General features: G+C 36.2%; 1 protein-coding gene across 1 annotated transcript in view; it reads left to right on the plus strand.

Moving 5' to 3' along the window:
- Positions 1–1,144: 1,144 nt before the first annotated feature.
- Positions 1,145–14,845, plus strand: part of LOC106470177 (cyclin-dependent kinase 7-like) — a gene marked incomplete at its 5' end in the record, with an annotated part of 26,230 nt that continues 12,529 nt past the window's right edge. Inside the window, one exon of the mRNA XM_022398782.1 lies at positions 1,145–1,294. Within this exon, the coding sequence (XP_022254490.1) occupies positions 1,145–1,294 (150 nt within the window). The remainder of the gene's footprint in view (positions 1,295–14,845) is intronic.

The raw sequence follows: 14,845 nt of genomic DNA on the forward strand, positions 1-14,845 counted from the left end.
GTGAGCACAGCACAGATAGCCCATTGTATAGCTTTGTGCTTAACATAAACAAACAAATCTACAACATAACACCATTTTCATTGACTTGCACTGTTGGAACAGTACGAAGGATCAAATGCCTCATTTTTTCTCCAAACTTTTACTCAACCATTTGGCAAAAAAAAAAGAAAAATGTTTCCAGTCACTTGTCTACAGTATGTAATTGAAGCACCACTGAAGCTATGTTTTCTTGTTTGCAGAATTTGGACTTATCATTTACTGCTATGTGAGTATCTATGATATGGTTAAAGCACAGTCACATATTTTTTGTATCTTACAAGCTTCTCAAAGTTTTTTCAGTTAGTCATTCACCAATATTTGGTAACACAGATTTTATTTGTGACAGATGTATTTTACTTTAAATTTCCTTTACTGATAGATGATAACAGTTTTTGTTCATGGCAGATGTATTTTGTTTCAATAGTCATTACTGATGACAGATGTCTTTCATAATGAGGCTTTGCATCATGGGCATTATATATCTGAAAATCAGGTCATCTTCACTTTTATTCATTGTTTGGAAGGCTAAACTTAATGTGATTACAACTCTGCTCTTATAAGGCTCGAGCAATTACCTGATACACTGTGATCAGTTTGTTTTGCATGTGCAAATAAGTAGCATTTACATTGCTAGTATATAAGTTTAGGGCTTTCAATCCCACTAAAATGACTAGCAGTGTAGCTTCTAAAGCTAAATCTCTGTCCTGAAGACCTATTAATTTTTGGTGGATTCTGTGAATTGTATATGCAACTTTTTATTTTGTATTCACCTATGTTAAATTGTAAGTTGTCAATAATTACTACGTTATATTAAGCTCAGAAAACTTAACCACTGAAAATGCAAATCAACTGCACCGAGTTACTGTATACTGTACCCATAGATTGGATATTTCAGATGTCACACATTTGCATTAATCCCAGTTATGATAACATTTAAAGACTACTGGCTGACTGTATCAGTGCTATGTTTAAGTTACAGTTTTGTTTTTGTAGGATTTATTTTAAATCAAGGACTCTGTTTTATGTAATATCAACAATTAATGAAGCAGATTTTATTTATTAAAAGCTTTTTTCAAAACTATTTTGTTTTCAATTTCTTTATTAGAGTTCATCAAGCTTACCTGATTATGTGCAGTTCAGAAGTTTACCAGGAACTCCTCTAAAAGATATATTTACTGCTGTTAGTGATGATTTGTTGGAACTGGTTCACAGACTTTTAGCACTCAATCCTCTGAACCGATGTTCATGTACAGAAGTAAGTGTAGAAAAGTATTCTTCTAATATTTGGTATGGAAAGAAGAAATGTTTATTTTACTTGAAACCAGTGGTGTAGAAAGGAGTTACAAAGTGGGGGTGCTTGGCTAGACATGCAGATTTTACAATGAGAGAATGAAAGTATAAGGAGCTGCTAAAAAGCAGCTCCTGTGTTGCCAAAGATAGCTCAATCTAGGGGACATTGGGGGGATGCCCCCATAAAAGTAATATGATAATATATTTTACAGTTGCTATATAACTCAAATATGTAAAAGTGGAAGTGCAACAGCACCACTGCTTCTGATGCTTCTGCTTGTAATAAATCTCATCAAAAGTTCAAATGCAGTATACTTATTGACATTATTTGTAGACATAAATAACTTTCACTTAATTATCATTGTTGCATTGTCAAGCAATATCAGATTATTGATCCTGAAAATTAATTATTGCTGTCTTGTTATGAAAACTGGTAATATGAAATACTTGTCATACAATATATTAGGTCTTTAAGAAATTAATGTCGTGTTTTGGAACACTTTCATTACCCATCCCCCAAAAAACGAACATCACATATAATAGTTAAATGAACCACCTAAACATCATGTTAGTGTAGCCTATATAATGTGTAAAGTTAGTATACTCTAATCCCTTATAGTGATGGTACACGACGAGACACACAATTGACATTTTCTGTGAAATGAATGTGTTCTTTCAGAAACACTACTCACCTCTCAATAGAAGTAAATAACTATTACCTTTCACATCTTCCAAGAAGATATTTGAGCATTCCACAAATCTTGAATAAAACTCTTATCTCTACATGTATTAATGTGTATCATGCCAGCCTATGATGTAATCATCATTAGATTATAGTCATCCACCAATAGGAGGACAACACATTCCTCCATGTGAAGTAAATGTGTGAGCACAAGTGTTTCAACAAAGGCTTATTCTTTTCCTTGGCATTGCTTTGTTCAGGTGTTTTTTAAGAATCAGTGCAATTTTTACATTTATTGTTTTAAATGTTCATTGCCCTTTAAAGTGTAATCTTCCTTTCCTTTATTTTCTTGATTGTGAGAAAGAAAGCTACCAAAGTTTGAAACATTTCAGTTAGGACTTTGATTCAAATTATCTTCAAACTTATTTTTAATTTTACTCCATTTTATAAGTTTAGGATATGTATTCTAGCATCTCTAGTGAGGTTTCTTTATCAGTACTACTTCCTGTTGTTTTAACCTAGTGTACAAGTTTTGTTAAGTACTCTTCACTTTTGTCATCATACCAGTAATCTAGGCCTGTGTACCATAGACGTAACAAGCCCACTTTACAAAGAAAAAAAAACATCAGACACTTTTGTGGATCATCTCTAGGGGTTCTGCCACACTTCAGTAGAAATCCTTCACTACTGTAATAGTGACTGGAGGCACTCTTAGCAGTTGGTGATGGTACTGTCATGGTAGATGGTTGTTTACAATCTGATCTTGGTTCCAGGATTCTTAATTTCCAGCTTTTATTGCTTCAATATAATTCACCCAGTTGTAACTAACTGCTTTTATGTCTGTTTTTGCCTCTGGTTATCTCTCTCTTCCCAAAGAGGGTCAGGTTATACCATCTTCATCCTTTGCTGCTTAGATGACACAGTTATGTGTCTTTTGTTGTTTTTTTCTCCATTTGTTGTTTTTTAGCTGAATCTTGGGCTACCCTGTCGCATGAGTTTCATTCATTTGATTTTCTTTTAGTTTGGGAATCTCCACTTTTCCTTCCTTTTTTTTTCTCTTTTACTCTACATCTTGTCTTCATCGCTAACTTACTGAACATCTTCACTATCTTCCCATGCTTTACCTTCTTTTAGAGGCTTTACTTTATCACTATGTCAGCTTTATTGGGGAATTTGCACATACCTTTTTATCACCTCTCCCTTGATTTTTCTTTCACTGTGTCCCAGTTAACTTTGTTTCTGGGATTTTCTTCATTAGGTTGCCTTACTTTCTGACATTTGCCTCTTTTATGGACCACTGTGTTTTATCTTTTCAATATGATGAGGTGAGGTGTTTTTTTTTGGGGGGGGGGGGGTGTTTCTTGTACTTTGGAATCTGGAGCTGATGCAGCTTGTGTCAATAAACATCTCTTTTTTTTTTTATTGGACCAGAAGGCCCCAACGGGTTTCTCATCCTGTAAAACCTTGTGAAGTTGCCTCTTCTTCTTTTCATAGTGCTCTTAATACTATATGATGTCCCTCCTCTTTGTGGGTTGGCCATCAAGAGTTTCAAAAGCAACTTGTTTCTGGAGCCACCCCTTGGCTTCAATCTAGTTGATGCTCAACTCTCCCACTTTTTTGTACCTGTAGACTTTGCTGCAGACCACTGGATTACACTTTTTCAGGGGTTTTCCCCATCCTTCCACTTTCCATGTTACTTGATTAGGACACCATGGAACAGTTCCTCAACACTACTCTGTGTTATCCATCTTTTTGTCATTCCCACGAAGATGGGATATTGATGACCTGTCATAGGTCTGTCCTATTTGAACCAACTTTAGTCATTCCACAGCTCAAAATAGATGGTTTTCCCATTCTGAGGTGGGTACTCCCCCAGGCCGTGAATGAACTAGATTGATGTCTCAGATATTTTCTCCACATGACTATTTGACTGCCTGCCTTTTGGATTGGGTAGAAGTCCTTCAGTGATAAGTTTACAGACTTACAAAACTGAAATCTGTGTTTGATTCCCTGCTGTGGACAGAGTGAATATAGCAACTTGTGAAGCTATGTGCTACAAGAGACAAACAAGCTTTGAGTTTTCAAACTTTGTGCACAATTTCTAGTTTAATGCTTGGAGGTTATATTCTTTAGGCATGCATTTCTACTAATGTATGGATGTTTGACCTCCATTTGCACCATTCAACATGGTATCCACTGTTGAGACCTCCCTTCTCCTTTGATGATCATCTCATATGGGTAGGCTTGTTTAGCTGTCCAGTTCAATCTTGATCCCCTCCCAGTATCTCATTCTCAATTTGTATGTGAGGGCAGGCTCAACTTTCTTCTTTACGTTTTTGAAATATGGAGCTTTTGCTACCAAAGCTTTCATGTTCCCTAATTTTCTTGCATAATAAGATTTGTCTCTTTTTGGGGATTCCCTCTTCACATGAGTTCCTCTTAGATGTGCCCATATGCCCTTTAACTCTCTCGCTATAGAATTGGGTGAGTTTGTGACCCTAAATTGACCTTTATAGTTTCCATATTAGAACTTTTAATATGTTTTGTGTATCTTCAAGAAATTGTGCAAGCTTCTGATATGGTACTTACCTCCTCTCAGAAGATTAGTTATTCTCTATCAATGCTGCTCTGTATATGCAAACTTTTTCTTTATGCATGCCACAAGGCTTCTGCTACCCCCTGTTAGAATTACTGTATTCGGACATGTCTCTCATGTAAATCATCATGCGTCTTCTCTTAACCAATAGTAGCATGATATGCACATGTGACGCGTGTAATTCCCATTACACTAATCTACTTAACCTTCACTTCTTGTTTGGCAGCATTTGAATTAAGACTTACTCTTTTGTGTGCTTGGTGCTTCCAGTGTGATATTTTTTTTTTCATGCAAAATGGTTCCTTTTTGACTTTATTTTCTTTTATACCAGTTCATTCTTATCAATATATTTCTGCACTCGAAATTTTGTGATCCTTTCCTTGTGCTATGAATTCCAAAGTTTACTTTACCACTTTGGGAGTCACACTAGTAACCAGTGTTTTCTTTCAGGCCTCAGGAGTGGGCGACCCAACGGTGGTTCTCTGTTTTTACACGTTGGAAGATTGAATACCACATGGGTCAACCTTTGTCCCCAGACATTGCCCAGGCTCCTCCTGAGTTGGCTGAACTTGTTCAGCATGACGAGGACTTTGATTGTCTTTTCCTGCCTTCAGAGTTTGCTGTTCTTTCCCATTTGCGGCCTAATTCAGTACTTACAGATTATGTGTCTCAGGTTTATGATATTTTATCCCTTTCCCCTATCTCTTACTCACCTCGTCCTTTCTTGTTACATGAACAAGCTTCCCAGCCATTTTTGGTTTTCCTCCCACTCTTGTTATTTGGGTACATGTGGATCAATTTGTCTTAAGTGAGGGGATCAGCATGTCACACCCCCAGAGGACTTGTGATCAGTTCACCCTTTTTTACCATCGTGCAGACTATCCATTTTCAGACCAGCAGTTGTTAGGTTCATTGTTATTTATTTGGGAGGCAGCTCCAGAATCAAATGTTAGTCTTGCCCATGCCCAATATTCTTGCCTAAATTTTACCCTAACCAACTTCTTATAATATCTATCTTCCATACATCTCCTATCAGAGGCTCTCCACAGAAATCCTGAGGGGTTTTCTGCAGATACCCTTACACTTCTCTCCTCCACTTTAGCCTGCATTTTGTCTTTGGCTCTAGTGTTACATACATGGTTTCTTTGTTGGTGGGTCAAATCACCCTAAACATATCTTGTACATGTGAGAGCCCTTCAGTGGGCAATTCATGAACAATGGAACCTTGCTCGGGATCCTCTTTCCACCCCATTTCTCTTCCTACTTCCCTGCAAGACAATCTGCAATAGTGGCTGGACAAAGCCCATATGTCGGCAGGCATGCTGCTTCCTCCCTTATGTCCAGATCTACATCTTTTCATGAACACATCCCTTCAGGGATGGGGGACATGGGTCAATCACTAGGAAGCTTTGAGCCATTGGTCTGCGGACAAAACCGTCATCCATTTCAATGTTCTCGAACTTCTAGCATTACATTGAGCATTGCATCACTTCCTTCTTTTCGCCCATCATTGTCTGGTAATGGTTCATTCAGACAATTCTACAGTGGTGGCACATATCAATCACCAAGGGGGCACCCAGTCCAGAGATCTGTGTTTTTGGACATTAGATCTATTATACTAGGCCCATGCACATCACATTCCCCGTATAGCATGTCATGTGCTTGGTACTTTCAATCTAGTCGCAGATTGTTTTTCGTGCCCTGACCAGATATATCCAATGGAGTGAGCATTAGATCAGGGATCTTTACCATCGGTGGGGTTCTCCCATGTGGATGCCTTTGCCACGGGTCTCAGTACCAAGTTGCCCCTCTTTTGGTCACCTTAAGACATATTTCCATTTTCTCTTAGTCTGTGGACAATGATGGTCGGATTTGTTTGCCATTGATGTTTCATGTACCCTTTATTACCCTATCTATCTTTTCCTTTCTCCCTAAGACCTCGAAAGGTTGTTCATCCTTTTCTCCTATTTTCATTCCTTCTATATCCCATCTTTACCCTCAACTGGATCCAGATAGGCTTCTGTGTCCGGTCAGAGCCCTTCATTGTTATATAGCACGTACTGCTACCTTTCAGGGTACATGCAACCAACTTTTTATCCCATGGCAATCCTCCTCCCTTCTTTCACCTTCCACCCTTACAAATTGGGCCCACCTTTTGGTTCATTTGGCTTACTCTTCCCTACCTTCTTCTTCCCATACCTTGTTCCAGGTGTCCTCCCATCAGATCTGACATCTCACTTTTTCTCTTGCTTCTTGCCTTCATCATCTGAAGGAGGAGTTTCTACAGTCCAGCATTTCGACCACTTCCAGTACATTCATCTTCCGCTATCTTCATCATGTTACACTTTCCTTTTTGTCAGGGTTTCGTCTACCACCTGTGTCTATTCTGCAGACTTTGGTGCAACTTTAACTGGTAAGCTTTATTCATTCTTTTTTTGTTTTCAGGGCCATTATCTCTCTTTTTATCACATGGATCCCACTCTGTGGCGAGTGGTGCCTGACCATGTATTTTTTAACTCTACATCCTCACTGTACAGCCATGTTGGCTTACGCTTTATTTTCCATGGCTATGCATGCACACCCATTGCGCTGTCTCCGGTGATGACGTTCCTCCGGTCTCTCCACCACATTGTCACCCTCCTTTCCTCGAGTGGAGTATGTGAGTCCTTACCACTTTCCAGTTCCAAGCTGCTGGGGTGGTTGCCCAAGGAGGCACCCTCCTGAATGAATTCCACAAAGAAAGGGCTAGAACCATTCAGTTGAGAGTAGAGCAATGGAGTTCTGCTGGTGTAAATGAGAGGTGGCCTCCAGAGGAGTTGAGCCATCACCTTGCTGATAACATTTACACAACAACTGGATTTGAGTCATTTCCTTCCTAGAAGACGTGGCCTCCTGATACTATTTAAACAACCATTGGAGTTGAGCTGTCATCTTACTGGATGATGTGGCCTCCTGATATCATTTACACAACCACTGGAGTTGAGCGATCATCTGACTGTTTGAGGTGGCCTCCTGGTACCATTACCACACTCACAGGATCAGAGCCATCAATTTCCTGGATAATATGGCCTCATGATACCATTTACACACCACGGGAGTTGAGCTGTCACCTTACAGGATGACATGGCCTCCTGATACCATTTACACAACCACTGGAGTTGAGCCGTCACCTTCATGGATAACATGGCCTCTTGATACCACTTACACAACCATGGGAGTTGAGCCATCACCTAATGGGATGATGTAGCCTTCTGATGTCATTGACATAAACACTGGAGTTGAGCCATTGAAATTGCAGTTCACCCTTTTGATTGGGAGACCTCATCCTAAACTTGCATGGATGTCAGTACCCCACAAAGAGGTTTTGGATTAGAGTGAACCAATTACCATAAGTCCTCACATGAGTTTGGATTGTCTATCTTCCTCCCCCAATTGCTCCACCTGAGTCATGGGTCACAGCAGTAGTATATGGGATTTTTACGGTTCTATCATTGACTATCCCATGTTCTCTTCTTATGAGAATATTATTGCCTATGGATGGTGCCGACCTGTGCCTTGGTTGGGGTAGTTCATTCCATGCGATAGACATCCTTTCAATACCGGATGTCGATTCCCAGATCGATAGATCAGAGATGATCCTCGTGTCATACCCAGAAATTGGTGTGGGTCTTAATCCCTTATTCTTGGGTTTGAGGTGAAGAGAGTATGATCCTCATCCTACCCTCATGTGAATGTTAGTACCTGCGAGGAGGTTTTGGATGTAGTTGACTTACTGAGTATGGTCCACTGTGCTCTAGCCACTCTACACCTCTCGCTTTCTGCCCTTACATCGTACACATTTCGCACATGGGTGAAGAATATACATGTCTCAGAAGTGGTGCAGTTCCCCTCTTCTGATCTTCATTTCTATATTTTTCATTGTAAGGGGTATACTTCGGATGCTCTCAGGGGTTCTTCTTTTGTTCTCTCACACTGGTCCCTCCTCCTCCTTCTCAATGTGAGATTCTAGCTAATCTTGTGTATTTCCGATAGGTACTTACCTCCTTTCACACTTCCCACCCTTTCTCCCAACTTCTCTGGTGCTCACTCCTTGTGCTAAACTTTGAAGTAAGGGTTAAGTAAATGGAGTCACGTGAGCATATCATGCCACTTTGGTTAAGAGATGATGCATGATGATTTACATGAGAGACATGTTGGAATATTGTATTTCCAACAGGTAGGGGGGAGGCTTGTGGCATGCATAAAGAAAAAGTTCGCATATAGAGGGCAGCACTGAAGAAGAATTGCTAATCTTTTAAGCAGAGGTAAGTACCTATTGGAAATACATTTTTAGTATAGGAAAATTATAATTTCCAGTAATCATTAAGAGTCATTTGTAGACAAAAAGTCGGATCTTTTAATGACTTATTTTCACTAAACATTCCTCCAAGAATTTATGGAGTCCAAGTGTTGACTGCTCCAAATATAAAGTGATTTTCAGTTAAGATTAAAAATACTTTTCTTCATATGAAAATTACAAAATTTCATTTGAATAATCTCTAAAACCTCCTAAATAAATATCAAACTTTTTCAGTAAAACTTTATACATTACCTGTTATTTTCTCTACCCTAACTATATATGTATTTGGTATATTTGACTGACCTCGTAACTACCAAAAAAAAAAAAGAAAGAAATCTAAATTACCCCTTTTTTCTTTCTAGAATGATTTTAAATTGTAACAGAATACTACATTCATTTATCCTAAATAGCTTAACCCGATAACAACGACATGCCCGAAAGTGAACTCTTGTTATATTTCCTTCCAAAAATAAAATGAGAGGATAAAATTATTTTACACTTGACAGTAACTTTCCTAAAAGTATATAGTTTGAGAAAAATAATATATTTAATTTTGGTTTTTTCTATTATTTCTAATAAAAAATTCATTATTTGATGTAGTTATTTGCACTCAGACTCTGAATAGTTCACCTGCAAGGTGATTTTCTTTTTGAGTATAAAAATACTATTTATTATTTTACAGTTTTCACATTTCACTTGCATAATCTCTAGAATCTCCTAAATAATTATCAAAAGCTCACAAGCATACCTCCTTAAACATTATTATTGTTCTTAAGTTACCTAATCTAACATAAAAAGTTTCTAATTTTTACATTTTAATTACTTTTATAATAATAAATAAGGAAAACAAGAAACATAGTACTTCCCTGGGTCTTCTCTTTTTTCTTTTTTTTGCTGTTGACTGTCCATGAAACTTAACCCTACTTGTTTAATTAATTAAATAATGCACTTAAGAACACAGAATAATAACACAAAAAGCAAACTATCTTAATTTATTCTGGCTTTCTAACTATGCAATAAGAGCCTTTAAAAATTCAGCTAATCTAGTTGGTGTGATTCCTGTGAGAACAAATTTTAAACTGAACCAGGAAATAGACAATTATCTATACAGAAAACAATGTAATATAATACATCATTTGATAGATTAAAACTGTGGCTTTCTACTGGTTACAAATTGTAAAGTATAAAACATCAGAGAGAACTGTTGGTAATTTGTGAAAGAGAGGGTGTGACAGGTGGGCATGGCATGTGGATCTGATTTTCTAGTTTATGACTCCTTAAACAAATAAGATTGAAGTCTATAAAAATTATGCTTTGCCTGAGTAATATTTCTATCATAATGAATAATTTACATTAAATTCCCTACTTCTTAGAGGGATTGTAAATAAATTACAGAAGAGGGAAGACCTAGAGAGCAAATGCCACAATTCTTTTACTATGAGAGATTGAGGATTTTTTAAAGATATTTCCTTATAAAATTGAGAACTTAAAACTTATAGAATATCAAAATTTGATTTATTAACTATGTTTTGATGCTGGGTTTATTTGTATACAGTGATAATAAAGTAGTTTAATTAGATTTTGAATGTAACCCTCTTAAAAGTTGTAACTCACTCTCAGGATCTTTAATTTCTTTGACCTAGACTTTTATTTGGGCCATTGATCACCACATTTAGTTGTCAGTCTATATGTCTCGGGAGCTTAGACCCATTTCTACTACTGCCGGTTTTGTAAAGAAACCCCCCAGCCATCTTCCTTTTCTTTCTCTAGATTTTATGGATTTCTTTTGAGATTTTTTTATCAGTAATCATCTTCATCTGATTTTTTTTCTGGACTGGAACCTCTGTGTAGTTCTTAAGGCTCTCACAAGTCCCTCATTTGAACCATTATCTAACTGTTCATTGTACTATCTTTCTCTTAACCCTGTGTCTTTTTATAGAGTTACATTCAAAACTTAATTACACATCTTTAGTATCTCAGTAAACTTGGCTTCAAAATGTAGTTTATAATTAAAATTTTTATATTATCTAAACTTTAATTTCAAAAGGAAATATTTAAATACATTCCCATTCCTCACTTTTGTCATGTGACACATCATGAGCTCTTTTTCTTTCTCCATTTAGATTTTCTTGCTTCCATTATATGGATTTCAGAGTGGCCAACCAATTAAAAGAATAAATTATAGATAATTTCAGGCCAGAATATAAAATTAGAACATCCTACCTTCTTTATTTACTGAGATATTATGAAATTTATCTCACCCGTGAGAGAAGCATCTCCCGTCTCTTCATGTTTTTGAAGTTACTTATTCTCTCACATCTGTTTGTTACATGGTCATCTTTATAGTCAATAGAAAGAACATATTCTGATCTACACAAAGCAGATAATAGTCTGTTTAGTTTTTGTGGTCAAAGCCAGTAGCTTGCAATTAAAGCTTGTTGTTTTTTGACTAAATGTTGCTTGATAAATTTTAATTTATAGCTTAATTAGAAAGTCAAACAAAGCATAATAGTTTTGAAACATTATATTCTTGTGGCTGATATATTGTTTGTTTTCCGAGATTCATATTTGGAAGTTACATGAATTATTTTTGGGGAACCAACATAGAAAAAGGGTTATAAAAGCAGTCACATGAGTGTAAACTAGCCTTAAAATTAAAGTAAGCACTAAATTTCTCATTTTTTTAATCTATATTTATTAAAAACAATATCAAAAATATTCAATTTAAAACTTATTGGATTGATAAGGAAAATTAAATGAAAAAAAGAATTAAATAAAAAATTTCTCATGATCACTCCTCAAAGAATTCACATGGTTGAAATTGTGTGATATAACCTGATAGTTTGTTTACCCTAATCTGTCTGTTCTCCTGCTGAGCCACTTATTGATTGTCATGATACTGAAAGAAAATTCAAAGTACAACAAAATCATAAAATTAAATGAAAGCTAAATTTGAAAAGGTTACTGGCTAAGGTTGTTAGGATAAAGAATTATAATTGTCTGTTATAATCTGCAGTCATTCTAGAAAGAAAAAACTATTTTTAGTTCTATTTCATAGTTTTCAACTTTTCATTTCACTTTACATTGATGATTTGGCTACATTTAGTGTTAGGATAGAGAAAATAAGAGACAAAGTGTAAAGATTTACCAAAAAAACTTTTGATATTCATTTAGAAGATTATGCAAATGAAATATAAAACTGTATGATGAAAAGAAGTAATTTTAACCTTAGGGGCCCGGCATGGCCAAGTGGTTAGGGCGCTCGACTCGCAATCTGAGGGTCGCGAGTTCGGATCCCTGTCCTACCAAACATGCTCACCCTTTCAGCTGTGGGGGTGTTATAATGTGACGGTCAATCCCACTATTCGTTGGTAAAAGAGTAGCCCAAGAGTTGGCAGTGGGTGGTGATGACTAGCTGCCTTCCCTCTAGTCTTACACTGCTAAATTAGGGATGGCTAGCACAGACAGCCCTCGTGTAGCTTTGCGCGAAATTCGAAACAAACAAATTAACCTTAGTAGGAAAATTGCCTTTCTCTCAGACTGACTCAGTAAAGGCTCTGTAAGTTCACATACAAATCTTTAATGAAAATACCTTATCAAAAGTATTTTTTCTGTATATAAAAGACTAGTAATGTTTACTAAAAGCTTGCCAAATTTTATCAAAGTATACTTAGTACATTAAGAGCTATAGTATATATGTACTTTCAAACTGGCTAAACCTGTAAACATAAGTTTACGACATATTTTCTTCTACTTCTTGCTTTTGGGAGCTGTTACTCTGATATTTCTTCCTTGCATGCCTCTTGCAGTTTTACCATAGGGAAAGGTTACTATTTCCCTGACCACTCCTTCCTCTCCAAAACTTGAGCTGCTCAGGAGAGTGCCAGATGTTTTTCTCCAGTCAACCTTTCTTCCCTTCCCTGTTTAACCATTCTGAATTCAGTCATCTCATTTGTCCTGTATGTGCTGTTCATTGTTATCTCACTTGTACTGCCCCTTTCAAGGCAGTGAACAACATCTTTTCTTATCATGGGTTTCCTCTTCCTCTAGTAACTTATCTCCTTCCACTGTGACTGTTTTGGTTATACCCCTCATCCAGCTAGTTTATTTTTCTGTGAGTAATGACATTTTTTTTATGTTTTTCATGTATCTTGCTGTCACATTTGCCATTTCATGGTTTCTCTTGTGTCACATTACCACATTGCGGTTTCATCTACCCATGTTTATTTTCTCCCTCCAGTCATAGACATATGGGAGATCTTCCTACTTAGGATGGGGGGGGGCTGAGCCTTGTTTTCCTGGAAAAAAATTTTCTATCACGTGATGAAAAAGTAGTCTTGACATAAGGCACTGAATGAGTGCTTCGAGGAGCAGGAGGTTGCTGGTATTGTCACCATAATTGATGCTTTATGTAGTTCACTTTTTGTTTTCTAGGAAAATTTGAGATTTTTTTGAAAATCAGAACAGAAGCAGGCCATGTGAGAGAAAAATGGATATAAACAGTATAATATGATGAGAAAATAATAATTTAATCTTACATTAGATTTAAAAAAAAAATTATTTTGTTAATCTCTGTGAGTCAAACTGTTTAAAATGAACGTAAGATTAAGAACAGCAAAATTTACTCGTAACTCATTATCTTCGATAAAATCATAGTTTCTTGACAGTAAGTTGTGGCTTCTGGTTGTATATAATTAATGTTTCAGTTACAAATGAAAAATCACTGTCATAATAAGTTGCTGTGACAATTGGTATCTCAAATACAAATGGAAAATAACTTAAAATAATAGTCTGTAATAGAATTAAAATAGCTATTGTAGTTAAATTTTATATTTACATATCATTATAATGTATCATGATCAATTTTCTTTTGATTATGTTTAGCAAAAACATTGAACTAAAACTATATGAATAGGTTATCAACAAAAAATTCATTTTAAAATGTTATTAAAATAAAAATATAAACAGGTTAAACAAACAAAAGAAAAATGTATTAGATCCTAACTTACCCTTGCTACAATGAAATTTCACATGTATAATCACTGAAGAACTACTTTTTAAAACTCTTCATCAGAATTTAACATTTTCATTTGTCTTAACTTCAAATGCCAAAAACTTAAAACTGAAAATCAGTCACAGTGTAGATATCGTGACTGCCTACATGGCTGTCAATCACGACTTTTCTGCTACGTTTTACGTATTAAGTGATTGCCTGTGGTTCTTTGATGAATGAAACAAGCTAAAAGTAATTAGCAAAACTAGCTCACCATTAAAGCTTTATCCATATTGTATAAATTTGTCAGTTAATTAAAGGATAAACTAATCTGATTCAACTCATATTTGAGCTTTGATTGTTGCTTAACAGTCCTAGATTGACTCATTTTTTATTGTAATTTCCATAGTTTATCTGTTGGCAGATGCAAGATTTTGTCTGTTTCACTGGATGTGCAATCTTTCAAGAAATATAATTTACTATAGTTAAATGAGGTAAAGAGATTAGACAAGGGATAGGTGAGAAGGGAAGAGAAAGGGGAAAAAAAACTTTGTCAGAAAACATGCTTGAGGCTACGTGTGTGATACACTCTTACTAACATTAGTAAACAAAGGCCTTATAGATTTATATTGGTTAGTGTTTTATTTTTTCCGAAACTGTAAATAACTTGTCTTGTTACCTAAAGTAACTGCATTTTATCATTTTGATTTTCCCTTACCTACACTTAAAATAATTTATTAGTAGCTTCATTGTTGATGAAACTTGCCTAAAGTTTCATAAGAAGGATCAATTTGATGGAGGCTGACGACCCCCCCCCCCCCCCCCACCGCTCGTAGTCTCGTAGTTATGGAGACAATAGGAGACCGTCCACGTACGGTCCGTGTGTAGTTGTCGTTACGTACCGGG

Source organism: Limulus polyphemus, unplaced genomic scaffold (assembly GCF_000517525.1).
Source record: "Limulus polyphemus unplaced genomic scaffold, Limulus_polyphemus-2.1.2 Scaffold3861, whole genome shotgun sequence".
Classification (NCBI taxonomy): Eukaryota; Metazoa; Arthropoda; class Merostomata; order Xiphosura; family Limulidae; genus Limulus; species Limulus polyphemus.